Source organism: Neolamprologus brichardi, chromosome 23, assembly GCF_056152115.1.
Source record: "Neolamprologus brichardi isolate AB-2024 chromosome 23, ASM5615211v1, whole genome shotgun sequence".
Taxonomy (NCBI): domain Eukaryota; kingdom Metazoa; phylum Chordata; class Actinopteri; order Cichliformes; family Cichlidae; genus Neolamprologus; species Neolamprologus brichardi.
This window is the reverse complement of record NC_142125.1, coordinates 32,401,854-32,424,206: the sequence shown is the minus strand read 5'-3', so window position 1 is coordinate 32,424,206 and position 22,353 is coordinate 32,401,854. Positions and strand designations below refer to the sequence as shown.

The 22,353-nt window shown below is 41.3% G+C and overlaps 1 protein-coding gene across 5 annotated transcripts in view; it reads right to left on the bottom strand.

Annotated features, from left to right (window-relative positions):
* The window catches only part of nbeal1 (neurobeachin-like 1), a 55,615-nt gene that overhangs the window by 22,468 nt on the left and 10,794 nt on the right, over positions 1 to 22,353 (bottom strand). For 2 of the 5 annotated variants that reach the window (XM_087836525.1, XM_087836523.1), the window contains exons 3-21: positions 19,816 to 19,907; positions 17,334 to 17,495; positions 17,105 to 17,186; positions 14,517 to 14,644; positions 11,597 to 11,682; positions 10,493 to 10,578; positions 9,704 to 10,067; positions 9,369 to 9,475; positions 7,819 to 7,905; positions 4,995 to 5,078; positions 4,524 to 4,622; positions 3,812 to 4,383; positions 3,275 to 3,407; positions 2,884 to 3,003; positions 2,452 to 2,761; positions 2,250 to 2,335; positions 2,006 to 2,095; positions 779 to 956; positions 550 to 683 (exon numbers count right to left, since the gene is read on the bottom strand). In XM_087836525.1, the coding sequence (XP_087692651.1) occupies positions 550 to 683; positions 779 to 956; positions 2,006 to 2,095; positions 2,250 to 2,335; positions 2,452 to 2,761; positions 2,884 to 3,003; positions 3,275 to 3,407; positions 3,812 to 4,383; positions 4,524 to 4,622; positions 4,995 to 5,078; positions 7,819 to 7,905; positions 9,369 to 9,475; positions 9,704 to 10,067; positions 10,493 to 10,578; positions 11,597 to 11,682; positions 14,517 to 14,644; positions 17,105 to 17,186; positions 17,334 to 17,495; positions 19,816 to 19,907 (3,000 nt within the window). The remainder of the gene's footprint in view (positions 1 to 549; positions 684 to 778; positions 957 to 2,005; positions 2,096 to 2,249; positions 2,336 to 2,451; positions 2,762 to 2,883; positions 3,004 to 3,274; positions 3,408 to 3,811; positions 4,384 to 4,523; positions 4,623 to 4,994; positions 5,079 to 7,818; positions 7,906 to 9,368; positions 9,476 to 9,703; positions 10,068 to 10,492; positions 10,579 to 11,596; positions 11,683 to 14,516; positions 14,645 to 17,104; positions 17,187 to 17,333; positions 17,496 to 19,815; positions 19,908 to 22,353) is intronic. The other 3 variants (XM_087836527.1, XM_087836526.1, XM_087836524.1) reach the window with 2 other exon arrangements.

Genomic DNA, 22,353 nt, shown 5'->3' with positions numbered 1-22,353 from the left:
AATGTACTGCCTGAAATAAAATCTAATGGATGCTTTGCACCAAAAATACTATTAAAACATCCCTCTATACTAAAGGGAATGCTGACAGGATATGCTCAAACCTAACATAAGATGAAATGCATTTACTTTCACCAAAATCAGAAAATTTGACATTCTTTAAAGGGAGGCTATTCTGCTCATTTCAAGCTCCATATGTTTGTTTGTTTGTTTTTATCTTTGGATGTTTTCTTGGACAAGAGATTCTAAATATTCCTTATTTATCTGGACCTTGGTCTAGCCCACCTGATTGGCTGCCCCTCATAAACAGGCTTAAACGCTTAAACTGCAGGTGAGTGGAGCTTCTGTGCTCACTGACAGACATGCGTGCCTGAGATGACCATATTAGGCATATCCTCTCTCTGACATCACACAGAGCCAAGTGTAGAAAAAACAAAACAAAACTGTAAATACAGAAAGTCACAATTTGCAGAATGAACTTGGTTTTATATTTAATTGTAAATATGTATCCACCCAAATTAGCCATATGCAAAATCATGCTTAAACCAAGACCTTCTGTAGCAGGGCTCCCAGTGTCCCGATGCCATGTAAGTACAGCAGATTCTCCTGGTTGATTGGGTGTCTCTGCAGAAAATGCTTCAGCACCAACAGGAATGTGGCTACCAGATTCTTCTCCAGGCGGGCCTCTGAGGTAGAAAATGTATCTCAGTTTTCCTTATTCTGCCCATTAACACAATTGTTTGTTTCATGACAAGGATTTGACAGTTGTATCAGAACAGACCTGAAGACCTGTTAGATGGGAGAATGACCCAATCGCCATCGGCTGGTGTGGTCACATCTGGGGTGATGAAATCAGATCCAGCTGTGGGATCATTCATCTGCTGATCAGGAGTCACGAAAGCCAACTGCTCCAGGATTGGGAAGAGAATTGGCAGGCCACCCACACAGTTGATCATGTCCTGCCAAAGATCAATATTATAGAGCTTAGTAGGGGGACGTGTGGTGCTCAGAATTGAAAAAGAAAGCTGAAAATTCAGCACCACTAAAGATGGTGGTTGTCCAACCCCTGCCTTCCCCCTAGTGGTCAATATAAAAACTACAGATTTAAGGCACTTTACTTTTCATACCTAAAAGCTTTTTTTGTTCTCTAAAACAGCGGTCCCCAACCCCCGGGCCTCGGACCGGTACCAGTCCGTGAGTCGTTTGGTACTGGGCCACGAGAGTTGAGGCTCAGGTGTGAAATGTATAGTTTTCAGGGGTTTTTTTTGGTTTTCAGCGTTATTTTGTTATTGTTTTTATCGTTAACTCGGTTTTCCTGGGTCTTTTCACGTGTGTTATGAATAAATCTTCTTTTTTTCGGTACCGGTACTAGTTTTATTTTGTTGTATTTATCCGCGACACCTTAAAGGCCGGTCCGTGAAAATATTGTTGGGCATAAACCGGTCCGTGGTGCAAAAAAGGTTGGAGACCACTGCTCTAGAACACAGATTTGGATGAATAAATTTATTCAAGTGCTCTGTTGGGATATGTCAGAGACTGATGTCAGCATTGTGGACTGAGCCAAAGGCATAATATCCTCAGGAAAGTCTGTGGACAAAAGCTTTTAAAACATTATTTTGGGACAAACTTACCAAACATTCTATATGATTTGACCAGTTTTCACACACAAACTCCAGAACGTGTAAGGAGAATCATTTCAGGCACTGTCCAAAGTTACCCTCCCACAGGCAGCACATCAAACACAGTGGCATTTAGGTAGAACTCTTCTAGTTTCACCAACCAATCACAGCACTTTAAAGACCAAGCCACATTTTACATTGATTTTTTTAAAATAAACTTTAAGCATCAATGGCCTTGATTTCATTCTAAAAATAGCTGCTGAGAGGGAAGATGTGCTTCTAGAAGGACCTTCAGTTCATATTAAAATAGTGTGTACATTACATCCATGCAAATACTCCACTGGCCATAAAACGTTTCCATGACAGCACGAGTTGCAGTTTCCGCCCACCTTGATATCCCAGTTAACGACTTTGTTCCCTGTCAGGCGTCCGTGGAGCATGTTTGGAGACAGGTCCAGGCAGATGGGGTTTCTGCAGGCCTGTTAACAAAAGGACTTTGTTTAGTTAGCAGGTAAAGTTTCAGCTAAACACAAACAAAAGGAGGTGATGTAACCCTGGAGAATCCCATCTGCTGCTACACACAGCTAGCTGATTCTAAGAGGGCGTGGCTGAGACAGTAATCACAGTAAGCACCTTGGGTGAGTAGTGCAGCAACAATTTGGCTGAAAGGTCCCCAAGCTCTGATTCTTGGGCTTTAAATGGAGAGATGCAGTTTGGACCTGTGCAGAAAAAACCTTAAGTTATAAAACTGATTCAAACCACATTCTTGTTCAATTCTTTTTTCTTTACATTTATTTTTAATTTTGCACCTCTTCCATAATTTCGCATCACTTACCAGCACTACAGATGGCTTTTATGTGGTTCTGCTGCAGTGGTTCATGAAACACCATGACACTTCCTAGCTGGCCCTGCAGGGACGTGGGGCTTCCCCACTCGCTATCCTGAGTGCCCGCTGAGATTAGCTTAGTCACAGACTCAGGCTTCCCTCCCAGGAGGCCTCCCCAGGTGTGAGGGGACAGGATGCCGCCCAGTGACGAGCGAGTGGTAGGGGTGGTGGCCGAAGAGAAGGGAGGGTCTGGGATCTGCGAGGGTGGAGGAGTGGTGGTGCGCTGGCCTGCTGAGCCGATGCAACAGGAGGTGAACGGCTGCAGGAAGAGTAAAGCAGAAGAATGTGGGAAACAAAGAAAGAATATAAGACAGCAAAAATATTTTAGAAACTGTAAAATTTAGGTGTTATGACAGATAAGCTGATTGGTTCAGGTCTCACCTCTGTCATGGTCGGGTACTTGAGGGGGGCAGAAAGTTTCTGTTGTCCGTCCACATAAATGTAGACTAGACTCTGTCCAAATGGCCTCTTTCCAGGCACATGCACCACACCGATGCTGTGCTGTGGACAGAAATTCAAACACCTCCGTTAGGCGTCAACTTCCTAAACTACAACTCCACAAGAGGTCCAAATGAAGTATTCATCTAAATAAATACTCTACACATATCATCTTTGTGTAGCTGGATTTATTAACTCAAGGAACAGTCAAGGGTGTTACACATCTTTCTGATTCATCTCTGATAAATACTGATGTATTCATGTGCTCTGGAGACGCATTTTTCAGTGGTACTACCCTTTAAGCAAAGAAATGACATCATTAAATCTGACTCACCCAGAGAGAGTCACAGAAGCAGTAATCAGGCAGCATGACTGTGACATACTCCTTCTTTGTGCAAACGGCCACAACCAGCACACCTGCTGAGCTAATAAAGGCCTCAAAACCCGTTCCTCCTGGAGTAAAAAAGCTGTAGAGAATCAAAGAAAAATATTTGAAACATTTTGAGTGTTTAACATGCATAGCTTTTTACTGAAATTGTTGCTATAGGTTACACTGAGGGGCCAAATAAATCCAACCACGGACTACTTCAGGTATGAAGGGACTGAATTCCCTTTTTTCCTGGTAAAAACAGCATTTCCCTATTTAATGCAGAATAATCCAATATGCTTTGAAAGATTGAGTGCTAATTATAGAATTACAGATTACAGATAAGTTTTTACCAGATTACTGCCTACCATTGTCAAAAGCCTTTGATTTACAAAGGTTAACATTATATGTAAAATTTAAGATTATAAACATCCTTCAAGACTGATTTAAATATAGAATGTGTTCCCAGTTATTCCTGCCTATATTTATGTCTTTTCTTCTCACCTGTACAGCTGTTTTCTCTTGTCTTTGCTGGATGGGCCCAGCTGGTCCTGATCCAGCGACAACCAGGCGAGGAAGCTAAAGGCAGACCCTGGCCAGCGGTGCACTGTTGGAACTACGATGCCAGCCATGCTGGGCGACAGGTCAAAGTACTGCATGGCACTTTCCAAACCTTGCTTGCGCACCATGGCGAGGAGGGCTTTCAGGGCAGGACCTACGTATGGATGTGCTTGGCTGGACTCTGGAAGCCGAAGGAGACGCAAGAACTCCAACAGTTCCCTGGCACTCAAAGACTGGCACCCAAGTGAGCCCACTAGCCCCAAAAGGCTTTCAGCACAAGCTCTGTGTAGTCGCTCGTGGCGCTCCAGGGCAGCTAGTGCGCGCATGACCATGGCGGCGTTGACACAGGTAGCACGGGTCTGGCGGTTGAGGCAACTAAGGCGGCGGAGCCAATCGGCTGTGAAGAGCTGCAGTTCTGAGGAGTCCAGCTCTGGGAGCCACTGGACCAGCAGCAGCAATGGCTCCACATTACTGATGCCCAGGAGGCCCACTGAGGTGTGCTCACCCTCCACTGCCTGGATACACACACACAGACAGAACTCTAGTCACCAACCATTAACGATTTAGGAAATACAGCCATTAAACACTTTGGATTATTCAGACAACTATAGAAATTTGAAAGTCAGACAACAAAAGTCTTCATTCTTTGTCTCACCATATTCATCAGCTCTTTGAGGAGGTGTCGAGATGGCTGCCCGAGGGAGATAAGTACTTCGTACAAGTGATTGTACCCAATCCTCTCCTTAAAAACCTCCTGTACAAATCAAGAGAGCCACAAGGAATTTTGTAACAATTTGACTCCAACTAAACGTCTTTGTAATGTTTCAGAAACGTTTCAGGACGTTACAAGTTTTATTCACTTGGCATTAAATGAAAGTCTCTTTAATGAAACAATATCAATTGTTCTATCATTTGTGTGGCATAGAACAAGCACACCGACAAAGATATAAGTGTCTCCAGTCACTCAGTCTTCAAACCCTGCTGACTCCGCTGATAGCCAAATGGTTGTGTAGCAGGCTGTCATATACAAGGTGTGCTATTTAAGCTCTTTTAGCCCACAGTCGCTAGCAATCTCTAAAAATATAAAATTGCAAAATTAAAAGTAACAGACTACCAATAGTTTTACCTTTGCAGCTGGCGATTTGTGCATCACTGTTGTTAGGGCTTTGATGGTTGCTACGGCAAGGGAGTCCAACCGCCCTTGAAACACCTGAAAGAAAAAAAACTAGTCTGTCCCCTGTTGCTAAAAAGTTGTTCTAGGAAAAGTTGGTACTGACAGATGATTGCAACACTGAAGACCAACTTCTTTCAGGGCCTAAAAACAACATGCATCACTATAAAAAAAAAGATAAGAAGTAAACTTTAGTCGATGCCTTGGAGTCTGATTCATTTTGTTTGTGTGAAAAGTGAGTAAAAATCACTGATGATGGTTAGAACCCTGCAGTAGGAGCTGGCATCAAGGCTTGTACTGCAGATGTTATAGTGAAGGTAAGACTTGTTCTTCTGCTCCAGGTAAAAACAATCCTTTTAATAGCATCGGGACATCAAGGTTTAGTTTAAAACAAAAAGAAACACCCACTTCCACACAGACAGTCAACCACAAAGAAGTACCTCACTGTTTTTTCTTTCCACAGTGGCACACACATTTAAAACAAAGCATGCAACCCATAAAACACAAGCCAAACCATGACACATTTAACACAGATCCATCTCCATCCAGCTTTGTCCTGCTCATGCCCGACACATTCTGGGTCACTAAACTCATTATTTGATTGACATGAGAATGCTCTGCAGAGTCTCAGACCAGCTGGAGAGGGACTGTGGCAAAAACAAAACACTCAGATCATCGTCACAGAGTCCAGATTACCTCAAACCACTGAACTCTGTGAGAACACACACCAGGCCATTGTGATAGCATTCCAGTGGAGCCCTTAGTATACCAAAGAAAACCAGGACAATGCATGAGAAGGTGGGAATAGGACTGAAGAGGTGCTCAGGGGAGGGAGGAAAGTGCTTTAACACACGAGGCATCGAAGTCACTCCACAGCAAGGCCACAAAAATCACATTGTTGAGTGGTTGTTTATCACCTTAGCTCAGTTGCAGTTGAAGGACCAGGAAATATTAAAACTTAGTGAACTTAGTAAAGTTTTACTTTTCACTGTTCAGCTGGTATTTGTTGACTCACTAAAGCAGACCAAATCTTTCATCTCTGTAGGTGAGATAGGTTAACTTACCTGCTGCTACATGTTATTTTCTGTTCATGCTGGAAGCTTTATTGTTTGGCGAGACATCTTTTTGGTGCATTATCAGCACTTCACAAATTACAGATCCTGATCTAGCCTAACATTTATGAACCTTCCAAATTAATTATGGGAATGATCAATGGGAATGTACCTTTACATCTGTGTAAAAAAGATTCTGTAGGCAAGAGAAAAGATTTTAGGTACCAGAAGCATTTTGGTTTGGGATTGTAGTCTGCTTGTGGTTTTAGTTCTATTGACCAATCACATTTGAGCAGGATCTGGTTTGCTGGTGAACAGTCCCTGTGCAGAGCAAAGGTAGGAATACATTTTCTGAATCTATGAGCTATCGCCTGATGATGCATTAGCTGCATTTGCAGTCACAAAGAATGATCAGCACCCTGACAGCAAGAGGATTCTCTGTTAATCATCTTTTGGTTGCTCCCTTTAGGGTTTGCCACAGTGAATCATCTGCCTCCATCTCACACTGTCCCCAGCATCCTCTCATCATACTCTGGCACCAAATAATATCTTTTCTCTAGATCCACAAATACACAGTGGACCTCTTTTTGACGTCCTGTATCAACCCTCTAAAACATTGTATATGTAGTGCTCTCCCGGCATGAAGCCACACTGCTGCTTGCTGATCGTCACTTCTGCTCTTAACCTAATTTCAACAACTGTTTCCCATTGTTTGACTTATCAGCTTTATCCCTCTGTGGTTACTACATCACCCGTCATCACCCTTGTTCTTAAAAACTGCTGCCGGTACACGTTTTCTCCATTCCTCAAACCTTGTCTGACTGAAAGTGTTAAAAAGTCTCCTGGACATCTCTATACCTTCACAGGTATGTCATCTGGACCAGCTTCATCCTTGTCACAGCTGTCCTCACTTCCTCCTTGCCAATCCTCTGTACCTTCTGATTCACTAACTCACCTCCATCAGTCCTCCTCATTCTCATTTTTTTTATTCATCTGCCTGTTAAAGTACTCCTTCCATCTTCTCAACATACTCTCCATCTCTATCTTAAATCACCCTAACCTGCTGCACATCCTTTCTAGTTCAATCTCTCCGCCCAGCCAATTGATACAAGTCTTTTTCTCCTTCCTAAGTGTCCCGCCTCAGCACTACTTACTTCATCTCCCTTACTATCCCACTTTTTCTGTGCTAACATCTACCTTTCTTAAACTTTGCACCACAAAGTCTCCTTGTCCTCTTTCGTCTATCATGTTGGCTTCAGCCAACAACAGCAAAGTTTCCAATGGCACTTTATTGGCAACCAGACCATGACCAGTCTGGTATGGAAATCTCATTCCTGATGATCTGCATGTTTGATTTGGCAAAGACTTTATGGCAGATGTCATTCATGACACCCCCCCCTTTTTTATTCGGGCTTGGGACTAGCAGTAGGAAAACATCGGCGTGTTTTCTATTGTGCTATTAATTCACAATCCAAGTAAAATGGTAATAATAGTAGTAGTAATATAATAATAGTAGTAGTAATATAATAATAATAATAATAATAATAATAATAATAATAATAATAATAATAAAGAAAGGTAAGGCAGTATGAGGGTCTTGCTGTGGAGCGGCCTCATGACTCTGGTGAGATGAAAGTGGAGGGATTTGGCAGCAGTAGCAGATGAGAATAAGGGCAGATGAATGATGTGGAGGGGGTGAGATAATGTGGGGCTTTTCTCGGCGGTACCTGAGTGTCCCTTTCGCCTGTCAGTAACCTGTTGTTGGTTATATCTTTCTGGTCCTTGTCTGCCGCCGTGCACCTAGCATTAACCAGCTGATAGACACAACAGGCAACATGTCAACATAGCATGTGGGGAGGCTGATAGAAAGAGACAAGGGAGAGACAGAGGACAGTGCAGGGGAGGAGGAAAGATGTTATAAGTGGAGGAGAGGGTGCTAGGTTAATAGCAATGTCACCGTGTGGACGCGTTGTTTGGTGATCCAGCTGCGCTGTGCAGAGGTAAACATGCAAGGAGGGCAAAATGCTCTTTCTCACACTGAAAGTGAAATACTAAACATGACAAACAGGATTGATGAGACCTGGACAAAACCGTATTCAACTTCAAATGTGTCACCTGCAGCAGACTGACCAGAGATGTGATAATAAAACCGATTTCTAAGATGTGAACTTCAACTACATATTAAAAAAAATACAATTTTTTCCATCAACTCATATGCTACTCAAGTGAATCAATAATCTGAAAAATAATTACACATTAAAGTGATTCCATGATGATACCATACTAGTGCAACTGTGGGGCCCAGGTATGGGTGTAGTATTCAGAGGAAAAAGTCACATATTTACAAGTAAAATCCTGAATGATATCTGAGATGCAGGACAGTTTGCTGATGCTCGTCATGTATCTGAATTGTACAACTTAATCAAATAACTTTGGAACAAATTTAGCAATAAGGAAACACCCAACTTCAGCCTGGAAACCCCAAATTATCAGAAACCTCCAGACTTTAAAGAGACATGGCTGTGATGAGCCCATTTAGAGGGCAACAACATTCTTATTTGGTGGAGGTGATAGCTGCTCGGCATCACGTACTACAGCAAATGCAAGCATATTGGTGTTTACATCATATATACTGTGTTTAAATATTCATCCATCTTCTTCTGCTTATCCAATTCAGGTTCGGGGGTTAACATTATTAATCTAATCCCATGCACATCTATGGACTGTGGGAGGAAGGCGGAGGACCTGGAGAGAACATGCAAACTCTGCATAAAAAGGCTCCATCCGAGGCCTCATGCATATTCATGCACACCTTGCATGAATATGCATGAGCTTGCACGTCCCTGTTTAGCAACAGTATCTGGGGTATGATGAGGTAGATTCAGTCTTAGAAGCTGAAGATTTAATTCCTTAACATAAAAAAAAAAAAATCTACTAGTATTTTTTTGACTTGCAAATTTGCAAATGATTGTTTTTCTCTGAATATCACCCCACTTCTCACAGCTCCATGTGTTTGGCTTCCTGCTCATTTTTCTTCATTTTCTCTCTTTAAATAACAAATACAATGAAAAACGACAAGATACAATACAAGCATTGCATCACAGTACAGCCTCCTTATCAGTGTGTAAACACAAACAGCCTTAGGAGGCTGGGGTATCAGATACAAGATACTAACAAGTACAACAAAGATCCTGCACAGTTCTCGATGCCAGCTGAATCTACGGGTTATAAATAGACAAAAAAAAAGAAACAGAAAAAAAAAGAGCTGTGCTTTTACCTTGCTGTTCTGGAGCAGTCGTGTGAGATGCTCAAAACAGTTACTGTTGAGGAAGATGGCTTGTAGTACTGGCCTGTCTGAACACAGGAACATGTCCCTGATAGTGTCTGAAAGGCAGCAGGAGAAATCAATACAGAGGGGCAAAGACGAAGAGAAGCACAGTGAGACAAATAAAAAAGGAGTAGAGAGATGAATGATGACAGAATGTAAACACTGTTAGATTAGCTCGGCTTCCATCTTTGAAAATTATCCTTAAACAAAATGCAGCAGCTGATAACTAATTTAAAATGTCTTCAAAATGACGAAAGACACACTTTTGTGGATTAAGATCATACCTAGCATGTTTACTTGCAGGGCCACAAATCTGCTCTCCCAGTGTCGACCCAGTGTTGGCACTCGGCCCTTGGCTTGCTGCTGCTGCTGCTGGGCAGCCACGACAGCTGCTGGGTCCGAGTTGAGCAGCTTAAAGTAGTTTTCCAGCACTGAGGCGATTTCCACCTGCCGCTGGTCTGAGCTGGAGGCCAGGAGCCGCTGGACCACCTCCCGCAGGCAGCCCAACGTCAGCAGTGCTTTACGGTCCGGGGCCTCACTATCCCAGTCCTCGCCTTCCTCTGAGGAGCAGCTACCCATGGAGCAGTCAGCCAGGACCCGCATCAACACTTCCATGGTGGCTGGAGAAATTGCAAGGAGAGCGTTCCTCTGCCGGGGTTGCAGTGGGAAGGGAGGGAAACGATGTGAGTTAGTCAAAGCAAGTCAGTCGAGATCAGAGAGAATTGAAAGTGCCGTCCTAGAGTGCGGGAAAGCGGCAAGATAAACAACAATACCACTGAAAAATAAAGAATACAATAGCAACTCATGCACTGCATTCAAGATGAAGAGTGCTCATTTAAACATCAATGCTGTATTCCTTTGCTGGTGATGAACCAATCAGATAAAGCAGAGAAATAAAAGAAACCATAAACCAAAAGTCACTCCTTCATATCCACAACATAGTCTGAGACAGTTAACAAGAAGCAGTTCTACTTAGTACTACTACTACTAATAATAATGATGAATGGCATCTCAAAGCACTCTATCACTACATCTATGGCCAGCAAGCCCAGCTCATTTAAGCTGAAGCTTACCTGATCTCCAGCAACTACTGCTCCAAACAGGTGTAGCAGGCAACATTTCAGACTCTCCTTTAGATGCTCGCTCTCCTGGAAGCACTCTGTAAGGAGGGCAAACATGTAAATACACAAGTGTGGCTTTCCTCAACTTCCACCTCACAAGTAAACACTGCATGAATTCATATGCAGAAACAGCAAATTCTCATATTTTTTATGAAAGGAGGGTTAACGAAATCGGCAAAGCAAATAAGACAGGACCTTAACTATCACACACGCCACACACACACACACACACACACACACACACGGTAGTAATTTTAGTTTTACTGCGGTCCCAGTCACCCATTAACTCATCTGTCAACACATCCAGCTGGGAAAAGAAATCTGACATTTGGGCTCCGTGATGTCTACCTCCTTCATCCCATACATTTCAAAACAATTCAATTTAGTTCCTTGAATAACACTAATTACAATCCTACAAATTTAGACATAATATACAAACATGCTTAATGAAAGGAACAGTACTCTCACAGACTTGCTGCTTGCCCACAACCCAAAGAACACAAGCAGGAAAAGAAGTGGACACACATGGTTTGTCTGGTTGAGCCTTGGCTGTTATCTTTTGTGATAAACCACAGCAGCCACACATTTAACACAGGACAGAAAGGAGTATTTGTTTAAAAGGGCCCCCAGCAGCGCTGAAGTGGCTTGACAGATACTATTCACTATCTGCTCATCTCCACGAATGGTAAACAGAAAAAAATGCACAAAGAACGGATTCACCAGGACCCAGAGAGGAAAGAGGGGGAGGCGGTGGGAGAGAGTGATGGCGTGGGAGCTCTTAGAAGAGATGATAGGGGAGGACAGAGGAGAGCAGAGCTTATGGTCTGTAATCAGAACAATAGTGGGATGTACTGAGAACTGCTTCTACATCCTTACTTGAAGAGGACTCTGAAGAAGGACCGTATACACATTTAAAAATAAGCGCACACAGTGTCACACTGTAAAGTTCAGAGCAGCTGAAAGTTCTGCACAATTGATTCGTATACCTCTAAAAAAACACTCTGGTACATTGAAGGGAGTGGGAGTGAGGGCTCGAGTGAAAAGCAAGACACTTACGGTAAAAGAAAGGAACAAATTCAACAGTGAGGGGAGCTGCTTTGTACTTCTGCCTGCTCCGCTCTACCGTACCCATCTGCTGCTCCCTGGAAGGAACAAAAACAGCACACTGAGGAACAGTTCCTGTTCATTTTCAGTACAACTCAATTTTATTTATATAGTGCCAAAAATCACAACAGCAGCCTCTTCAGGGTGCTTTACATTGTAGGGTAAAGACTAGGGGTGGGTTTTGATTATCGATTTATTGATTAAAATCGATTCTGGCTTAGATAACGTGATATCGATTCATTAAATTCCTGAATCGATTTTTAAATATAAATTTATTTTGCCCGAAACACCAGAATTTCTACAACCACAAAACAGTAAATCAGAGCAGGTACACAGATTCTGCACAAAAACGCATCCGAATCAGTGAGATGTCGCCTTTCTCACCCGACGGCACGTACGTGGACACGGACACGCTGTCGGGGCTGAAAGCCGACAGCTCACTGATTTTGAAGCGTCGGCGGGCGCTTTGTGTTTACGTGTTTACTTACGTGTTTACATTTTGTGCTAGATTCTGAAGCTGCAGGTTTTATCTCTCTCCAAACAATATTGACTGAACCAGCAGCCAAAAACGATCCAAACTTCGCTTCACATAAACATCGTCACGAATTTCCTCTGACTTTTGCTGTTTTGCTTCCACCATGATTAAAAAAAAAATCACACCTCATGTAGAGCTCTCTCTCTGGCTACGTCCACACGTACCCGGGTATTTTTGAAAACGCAGATTTTTCTATGCGTTTCCACCTTTCGTCCACACGTAAACGGCGTTTTTGGTCACTGAAAACGGAGATTTTTAAAAACTCCGGCCAGGGTGGATATTTTTGAAAACTCCGTTTTTGCATTTACGTGTGGATGAGAAAAACGGAGAAAACGCAGCGTCAAAGGTGTGCGCCTTTTTTGACGTCACACTGTGCGCCACGTTATTGTTTCGGTGAAATGAATTTCTACAATACTGTTACTGTTAATTGTTCTCTCTGCAGTGTTTAAATGCTTACACATACACACACAGTTACTGTCCCTCCACACATACGACTCGGTTCTGCTTCTATGCCCCAGCTTTGTTTACTTTTTCCCACCGAGGCTTCTAGACTTCTGATTGGCCAACATTTCTGCACGGTTAGGAATATATCGCCACCTGTTGCTTTGGCATGTTCCTAGCAGCGTTTTCCTTCATTTCTGCCTTTACATGTGGACGGGATTATTTTTTAAAACGAAAATGGAAAATCTCCGTTTTCAAAAATACCCGTGTACGTGTGGACGTAGCCTCTCCCTCTCTCTCTAAATCGATAGTCAAAACCCACCCCTACTTATTACCCACCAGTCTACGGTGTCGGCCTCTGGGTTTTTTTTGTTACTTCCGACAAGAAAGCCTCATGCTGTTCAATACTGAACAAATTTAAACTTTTTAAAATTATGCAAAATTGCAAAATGCTTAGCTGTGTCTCTAATCAAACCTCTGTAACTTTGCTCTGCTTCACTTCGTTTTTGATCTACTGCACAACATTTTTAAGGTCATCTGCTATAAAAACCCAGACCAGGAAAACCGCCTTCATGTTTTTCTGTGTTTTATCCTTATTTACTTTGACACAAAGGTATCTGCTGTGATGCTTACACCTTTGATAAAGTCTCACAAGTGTCAGCTTTCTTTTTATAGATATAAAAATATAGATATGTACTGATAAGTGATCAGAATTATAATATTTCTGACTGTCTGAGGCAAAATTCCCCGATTTAAATCGAATTGTGGATCGAATCAATTCGGGACCTTGTGAATCGGAATCGAATCGATTCTAGAAATCAGTGACGATATCCAGCCCTAGTAAAGACCCGACTATAACACAGAGAAAACCCCAACAATCAAACCACCTGCTTTGAGCAAGCATTCAGCAAAAGTGGGAAGAAAAAACTCCCTTTTGACAGAAAAAACCTCCAGCAAAACCAGGCTCAGCGGCGGGGCAGCCATCTGTCATGGCTGGTTGGGGGATGATGGACCCGAACTGAGCAGATTACCTAATCAAGGCAAAGTTAACCTTCCTTGCTGCGTTACCATGGCAACTACAGAGCCCACAGTTTTATATAAATTATTATCTGAATGACACACCTAGGAGGAAACAGACCAATGAGCAGTAAACTTCTTCTTAAGCTATCCAGAGAGCACCTTCAGTAGGTTTGTATGTATTATCAGATATTAAAAGGTACCTTTTAAAATAAAATCCCATCATTGCATATTTTGTAAATAACGCCTTCAGGAAATGACTTCTTTGCCATTTCTGCTGTTGGTGTTGCAGGATGGGGACAAACTAACCCTCATCCCCTTTGCAGTTCTAGGAGTGAAAACTGCAGTCTGACTTTTGAAAATAAGAAAAATAATCTAAAGCAGTTTTATGTAAAGCAAAATAGTTTGTTTCAACATAAAGTTTAGTCTTTAGCTTTAAAAAGGTTCCAGTCCTAGCTTTGCAAACCCAGATATGTGCTTATACAAAAAAAATTATATTTATGGTTCTAGCAATGTCCACTTGTGCAAGGAACACAAATCTGATGAAAAAAATTAAATAAAAGACAAACAATGTGTGTTAGGATGTTTTACCAACAGTCTGATGACTGATAATGAAAAAAATGACTACCAGTAATAAGATATGAGGTGTTATCAGCCACAAGAATGGGGAAAGAGACTGGGAGACTAGGCACACCTACATGTGCAGTGAGCATTTGCCACCAAGTCAAAAATCCAAAGTGCAGCAGCTTGCTAGCACATAGCTGCTAAACACGGGGTGTTAAATTTCACTGTCAAGAATTATTTTAACTCCTTTTAGCCAAATAAAAACAGTCTGTTGTGAGGTCAGGTGTGATTGTCAGTAAAGCTAGATGTCGTTACCCGCACGTTCGATGCCTCCAGTTGTGGTATGGATCGTAGAGGCTCTCGCAGAATGCCAGTGCATGACGGACAAACTCCTCCGCCTGACTCTGGTCCGCCATCTCCTTCTCTTTGGTCTTACTCTTCAGCTGGAATAGAAAGAGCCACATTACATGCTGCACATACTATTCAGTCTCAGTGAGACTTTCTCTGTTTAATCAATACAGTCAGCTGTGTGTAATAGTTAACCCAAATTTCTGTTACTGGGAGTAGGAAGCCAAGTAAAAGCTATTAGTCATTTCTGCTCAGTTATTTCTGTTTTAAGAATTTTTTTTTCATCTTTTACAAATTCAAACAGGGAAAAAGAAGGGAAAATGCTTTTTTAAAGTAACAAGGGGAGAATCTCAGTGCATGGTTGGAGGATTGTGACCCACTCTTGCAGAATGTTTGTGTGTGTGTGTTTTTTTTGTTTGGGTTTTTTTGGTAAAGGTTTTTGAGGATGTTCAGTTTGCATAAATGGGAAGACCAAAAGGTCAGGCTTCTTTTTGAACAGTGAATCACGCACAGCTGCTCTTTTTAGTCCAAGAATGAAAGTACAGAGGTGGATATTACAGCAGTTGGTCACCTTTAACTGAATCCATTCTTTCGTCCAATACTGAAATCTTTTCCACCTACCCCAACAGCATAAACCAAAACCATGATCCATCCTCCTCTGTGCTCAAGCATTTGAGAGTTGTTCTTTTCATTGAAATAAAGGTCTCCTCCCCCACCCCCCAATATACCACAGCAGATTTTTTCCATCAGTCTAAAAGATTTGCTGGTGAGATGCATCAGGCTATGTTGACGGTGATTTTTTTTTTTTTTTTTTTTTTTGGGGGGGGGGTAAGAATTAGAGATGGACCGATCCGATATTACGTTTCGGTCTGTGGTTCAGGGGGTTGGGCAGCTCATCTTGTAACCGGAAAGTTGCCGGTTCGATCCCCAGCTCTGTCTGTCTTGGTTGTTGTGGCCTTGGGCAAGACACTTCACCTCCCGCCTACTGGTGATGGCCAGAGGTGTGATATGGCAGCCTTACTTCTGTCAGTCTTCCCCAGAGCAGCTGTGGCTACAACTGTAGCTTGCCTCCACCAGTGTGTGAATGTGAGGGTCTCGAAAAGCTCGAGCAATCCATTATTATTATTATTACTGACCTAAATTACTGGATCGGATCGGAGAGAAATAAAAAATGTAATCCGATCCATTAAATATCACAAAAGCACCTCAGAAAACTTGCGACATGGTGTAACTCAGCTCATAACCTTAGCACATTGGAGCAGTGTGCATCACGTGATAGAGCGGCTGTGGCATGTGGGACCTGTCGGCGATCTGGTTGAGCATTTGGAGCCTCGCTACCAACCCGGCATTTCATCTCCGAGAAAGTTATCGCAGAGAGGAGTAAGGCAAGTGTGTAAGTTCATCTCTGAATGTTTGTCCCATGTTAAGCTTAAACCCGATATATGGAGCGACTGCCTCTTCTCTCTCACCCTCTCCTGTCGCTACTTCAATCGTGAAACTGATCAATGATCAGCTGATCGGCTTTTCTGTCGCGACTCCCGTCTCTCTTGTTCGTTTATCGCCCACTTTGCACCAGAAAGAGGAAACCAACGGCTGAACAACAGCAGCACATTTAAGCTTGATAAGCTGTTGTTAGAATTTCTTTAATATTACTTTCTACACCAGGATCCTTTTCTACGCACGGCTGGTAACTGTGCAGCAAAGTTTAGCCAGGGGGGCTGATAGGGCATTAACAGGGAAAAGGGGGGGTACAAAGAAACACTTTTCTTTCTTATTCTCATTTAAAATGTCTAGCTTTTAATAAATAATTATCTGAATCTTAAATCCAAAGTTTTAATCTGATGTAAAATGTATAGAAGTCCATTATTGTATAGAGGAACTATTAAGTCTAATATACCCTAGTAAGCTATAGTACTTTTGGGAAGATACAATCAGTGCAGTCTGCAATTCTGTTAAAGAAAGATTCTGAATCTATTTATAATAATAGATAATAATCTAGAAGATTGTGCACTGTCTTTCTCTAGAACTACTAGAACAATGACTGCAAAGACAAAAAAAATAAAGCAAATTTAAAAAAAAAATTCCACCATTTGAAAAAAATAGAATTGGTGCATTTTTTATGGAATTGTCTGTCAAACAGTATCAGTGGGTGACATTACAATGGCTACATTCATGTTTTACATATGCTGTATGTTTATAACTGACATTCTCTGGACTTTTAAACCCATCACATCAGCTCACCAATGTCTCAAACGTTGGTCAAACAAAACAGAGCTCACATTTTTTGCATTGTCCTTCCTTTCCTTTCCTTTTTCAGTATAAAACAGTTTAAAGCTAAATAAATGCAATAATCTTAAATTGTGTTAAGGAATGTTTCATCTTTAAGTCTATGACATTTTGGAGATGGGTTCATATTCTGCTAAATTAATATCAAAAAGCATGCATATTAGATTTGAACTTCTAAACATTGAGCTTATTTTTCACTCTAAAATAATACATTCTTCAAGACCACAGGACACAGAAATATGTGCAAAAGAAAAAGGGAGGAGTCAGACCTGCTGAATATAAAGTGTTGTCATGGTGATGATGTGATTGATGTAGGAGCAAGTACCAATCTCCTCCACATTGGATAGGTTCCTTTCGTAAACATCGAATCATGGACACACAAACACACAAGACAAGTCAACTGTTAACTTCTCCATCACTTACTTTGGAACACCTACTTCATTAGAGTGAAATTTCATCTCAGCAACTTTACAGCATGTGTATGTTTAACATCCTGACCTGCAGATGATGATGAGGAACTTGAGCAGCAGCAGTGCTAGGTTTTGCTGCTCGGGCTCCAGGCCGTCAGAGGCTTTTTGGACACACTGCAGTAACTGGTGGCGCAAAACCTGCAGGATGTTGTCTGGGAGGAGCGTCAACACCGGGGGAACCTCTTCTGGTCTGCAGACACAGAAGCATCGCAAGCACATAGCTGGATGAAAAGGAATGTCGACTCCATGTTTGTGTACCAGGATCAGCAGATTATCAAAGCACCATCTGCTCTCACCGCGTCGTACACATGCCTGGTGCATTCAGTCATTCATTACTAGAGAAAAAATTGCATGACTGCTGCACTCTGTTCATATATGAGAGAGAGAATCCCATGGTAGGGAAGCAGATGTGACAGCTGCAGAGGAAGGGAATGAGATGAAAGGAGGATGGGGGAGAAGACAAATGGAGGGAAGAGAGGACAAAGACGCAAGGAGGAAGAAGAACATGACATCATTCAAAGGACGAAAAAAGAAAATAACAGGCTGGCAGAAAAAAACCTTAGCCAATTAGACTGAAACACCCATATTCGGCCATCCTACTCCACCCAATCCTGTGGCTCTGCTTTGCTCATAAAATGTGACTGACTTCATAAGGCTTCATCTGAGGTTCATGCGATCACAAGTGGCAGAACAGCACAGCCACAGTGTTAACTAAGCTGCTCTAAAATCCTAGATACACGCTCTCCAATGATGAGTGGGTGTCTCTCACTTAACTGATTTGTGTCGGCATGGTGCTTTTGATGCAGAGCATCACCTGCAACAAAATTAAACCACTCTGCACAAAAGCATCTGTTGTGGCCATGCTATTTCAGGCTGCACTGTGGAAAGCTCCACGGTGTGTGGTCATGATGTGGATGACATACAAGAGGAGGTAGCTCTGAACCCGCTCCTTACAACTGAGTAGATTGCACTGGTGTATTATTAAGTAAGTGTAATTAGGGTGAAATGTTAAAGACAGAGATGGTGGAAGGTTACTGTGCAAGGCTGAACAGCAGCAGAGCAACAAATCTGTTCCAGTTGAGCAAGGAAGAGAAACTAGTTTGAAAGGAATCTGAGAAACTGAACAGCTGACTGTCTTAGCAAAAAGAAACATTAACAGAAAAAAACCCAAACCACCTTCCAAATTTAAAAAACAAAACAAAAATACTGTGCAAAAGTCTAGAGCCACCCTTCTATGTATTTTCTAAGGGGCCAGACTTTCTTCTACTTTTAAAAATTATCTTCTGTAGGTCACTTAACATCAAGTATCTACATGAATAATTCAAACCTAAAAAACAGACACCTAACTCAAGGGATGCACCGGTGTTATGTCTACACATAACAGCAAAGAACTGATTTTAATTTTAATTTATTATTTATTTATTTTAATCATTAGAAGTTAGAAGAAGGTAGTTTGGCAGATATAAAATAATACTTTTCCACCAACGAGGTGAGTTTTTGGCTAATAGCTATTAGCCATAAAATTGGCAAATCTCAGCATGTCTGAATGTCCAGTCCTTAAGAAATAGGAACGAGGAGTTATTGTCAAGGCTAAAAAACAAGAAAGCAGAGTGCAAAGAAACTGCAGCTCCTGGTCTCTTGAGGTTCACTCCAAAAGCGAGTCAAACCTGAGAGAGCAAGAAAAATTATTCCAACCCTTTAAACTATTTAAACTTTAAACAAACCACCACCAGCCCAAACTGCTCTCACATTACTGTGAATAGTTGTGACAGACTTGTGACCAGCCAGCTTTTACTGGCATGGTTTACATCAGACCTTGTTTTTTGACAGCTATCTCTGTGATAGTAGCACATTCTCCTTCTATTTCTGTGGTTATGGATGGCTACCAAACCTTCAAGCAGAAGAAGCACTTTAAAACCTAACAGGCAAACTAAAAAAATAAGGAAAATCTTATTTTATAAGAGAAAAATATTCACATCAACTATTTCCACTTTGTATAGCTACACAACTATTCAAATATTAAGCTTGTGCAACACCCACTTAGTTTAGTGTTTACTCATTTACTCGCTAAGTAGGCTAGGTAGCATTGCCTAAACAGTTAGCATATTAGCATCTCGTTTGAATACGATTTAAATAAAACCCAAACCAAAACATAGCAGCAACCAAAATACCAAACTTGAGGCTTCGGTAGTAGTGCACGTACCAAAAGGGAACAACACAAATTGTGTTGGCAATCTACTTTGAAATAATTTGCTGATAAATTAAAACACTGTTAGCTAATAATGGTGCACATGCTAGAAATAAGAGCGTAAATTACCATCCTATTAAAATATTCCTCATCAAGAAGACAAGTCATTGTCAGTGTTTTCTCCTGCCAAACCAGTGGGGTTTGGTTAAAGAATAAGAATGGGTTATTCAGTGTAAATGCTAATTCCGGTTTTACGACCATTATATATGTTATACTGAAAGAAAGCTTCAGGCACTCAGCATTGCAATTTGCCACAGTTTACCTTGAAGGTGTCTTTTCAAAGTCTACATCGAGACATCGCTCGTAGGAGCTGATGAAAATCTCCAGCCATAGCTTCAAGTAGTCTGGATCCCTCTGAGAAAAGAACAGAAGGGTACAGAGAGGAAACAGTATTTTTAGTTACCTTTGTAGACAAATGTGTCATACTTAGAATAAATAAATGGCTGACAGTGGACAGACTGTAATTTGATTGAATTTATTGTTGTGTGGTGTATGTGTGAGACATTAATGACTTTTCTGTGTGGAACTTCAGGAAGCAGTTGCTGGGAAATGTGAGGTCGACATCGGATTTCTGACTTTTGGAATACCTTTGAATCCTGGCCCCTCATGCATCGCTTCGTAGTCCTTTCAATGTTCCCCAACAGACATGTACGCATTTTGTCCTTTCCATACATACATGATTGCTTACCCACACACAACACATGATGCTTACGCTGAACTGCCCCCTGACCTCCTAACTGTACCTCAAAATTGTTTCGCGGTTCCACTCTTCCTCACTGTCCAGTGAATGGTCCTCACAGGGATAGGAAACACGCAAACATGTGTATGCTTATATTGGGGGGTCACCATTCTAGTCTGACATTTCATTCTATACTCAGCTGATGTACAAATCTAAACGATTGTGGAATTCCTATAAAATATTTGTATATGAAATTTAGATATTTAATTTTACTTCTGCAAAGTTACATCAAGATTGGTCTTCTCATGTAGGAGGAACTAGACAGATACATAAAATCTTTATAATATGACAATTGCCCTTAGAAAAATAGTCCAAAGACATAATGTTGCATGATGATATTTCAATTGAAACATGGATAAAAAAGGATATTAATCTCACGCAGATTTGGTTGTTGAACTAGAGCACTGATGCTGGGGAGGACTAGCTGTTAGCCTCTATGTTTACCTATGCTGTTAGACAAGCAGAAGGAGAATGATCTCAAGAATAAAACTAAGCTGATTTCAGTTTAAGCACATTACCACACTTCCTCTATGCTTATGTGCACATCAGATTTAGCTAATCACCCCACATCATTTAGGATTGAGTAAATATTTCCCAGTGCCTTTTCTATATTTGGCTCTGGTTATATTAGAAGCAAGAAAAACACATACATACACTACTGGTCAAAAAGTTTTAGAACACACCAGTTTTTCCATATTTTACATGAAAATCATCCAGTTTAAAATCTCATTGCACTCTGAAATGAAAGCATTGTACAAATAAGCAATTGGAGTTAAAAATAAATAAATCAAGCAATCAATTTATAGACCAAAATGTATTCTAAACTTTTGACTAATCAAAGTAGCGACCTTTGGCAGATATAATAGCTGAACACACCAGTGGCATTCACTCTACAACAGAGATCAAATATTCTTCTGAAAGTTCTTCCCATATCTGTTGCAGAGGTTCCCATAAATGTGTGGCACTTGTAGGTTGCTTTGCTTCGACTCTTCTGTCCAGTTCATCCCAAACCAGCTCGATGGGGTCACTCCATGTTTTCAAGCTTACCATCGTGTCCTTTTTTCCTGAGGTAGTACTGGCATAGCTTGACATATGCATGCATACCAGAGGGTATTGCATGGCACTGCAGAATGCTTGTGATAGCCCTTTTGGTTCAGAATGTATTTGAATATAATGTTTCCTGTTTTATATCCATGTGGGCAACATTTGATGTATTTAACTTAATGTGGTTCATCTATTCTTTTTTATGGGTGCTGAAAATGTGTGTCATGTTGCTGTCAAAAAGGACAGTAGTGTGGTCATTTTTGTTATTTGTGTGTTGTAATCTTTATTTAAAAAAAGTTTGGTATGTGGCCGGTCGCTGTGGACACCCAAGTTTGTGAATGCAATAACTCAAGAAAGAGGAAACGTAGAATTTTCAAATCAATACCTAAGTTGCATTTACTAAAAATCTCAGATAAGTTTAAATCTTGGATACCAATCCTGGAATTGGTATCCTGTCTCACACTGAAATTGTTCTCCCGTCTTAAATATCCAGCGCTGTTTACGGTAGTCATCTTTTCTGAAATCATATTCTGTGGCCATGCAACAGTCTAGAATAGAATCTGTTGGCTGGCCCTGAGTGTCTATGAATTTCAAAACATCAAATCCATACTCCCAGGGTAGAGTGGCACCCCTATAGCAACCTCCACAGCTACCAGCCACAGAGACCACATATCAATTACTTCATTATATGGAATATGAAGAACAACTTTGGGTGCTCTATACCAAATTGTCTGCAAACAGGTACCAGGAATTCCTGCAGACATGGGACGTGCTAGGCCAAAGTCAATAACTTTGACGGGAGACTCATGGCGGTCCATAACCATTGTGTTTCCAGGTTTTGAGGTCAGTATGCGCTATACCCATAAAATTCAGGTAGAGCAGAGCATTTGATAGTTGATGTAAAATTGGCCTCAGTTCTTTTTATGCTGCTTTTTGATCAAGCACTTCAAAGTTTAAGCAGATACGCTCCCTGTCAAGGAAAAAGTCGTTCCATTTAACAATGTTGCAACTATCTGC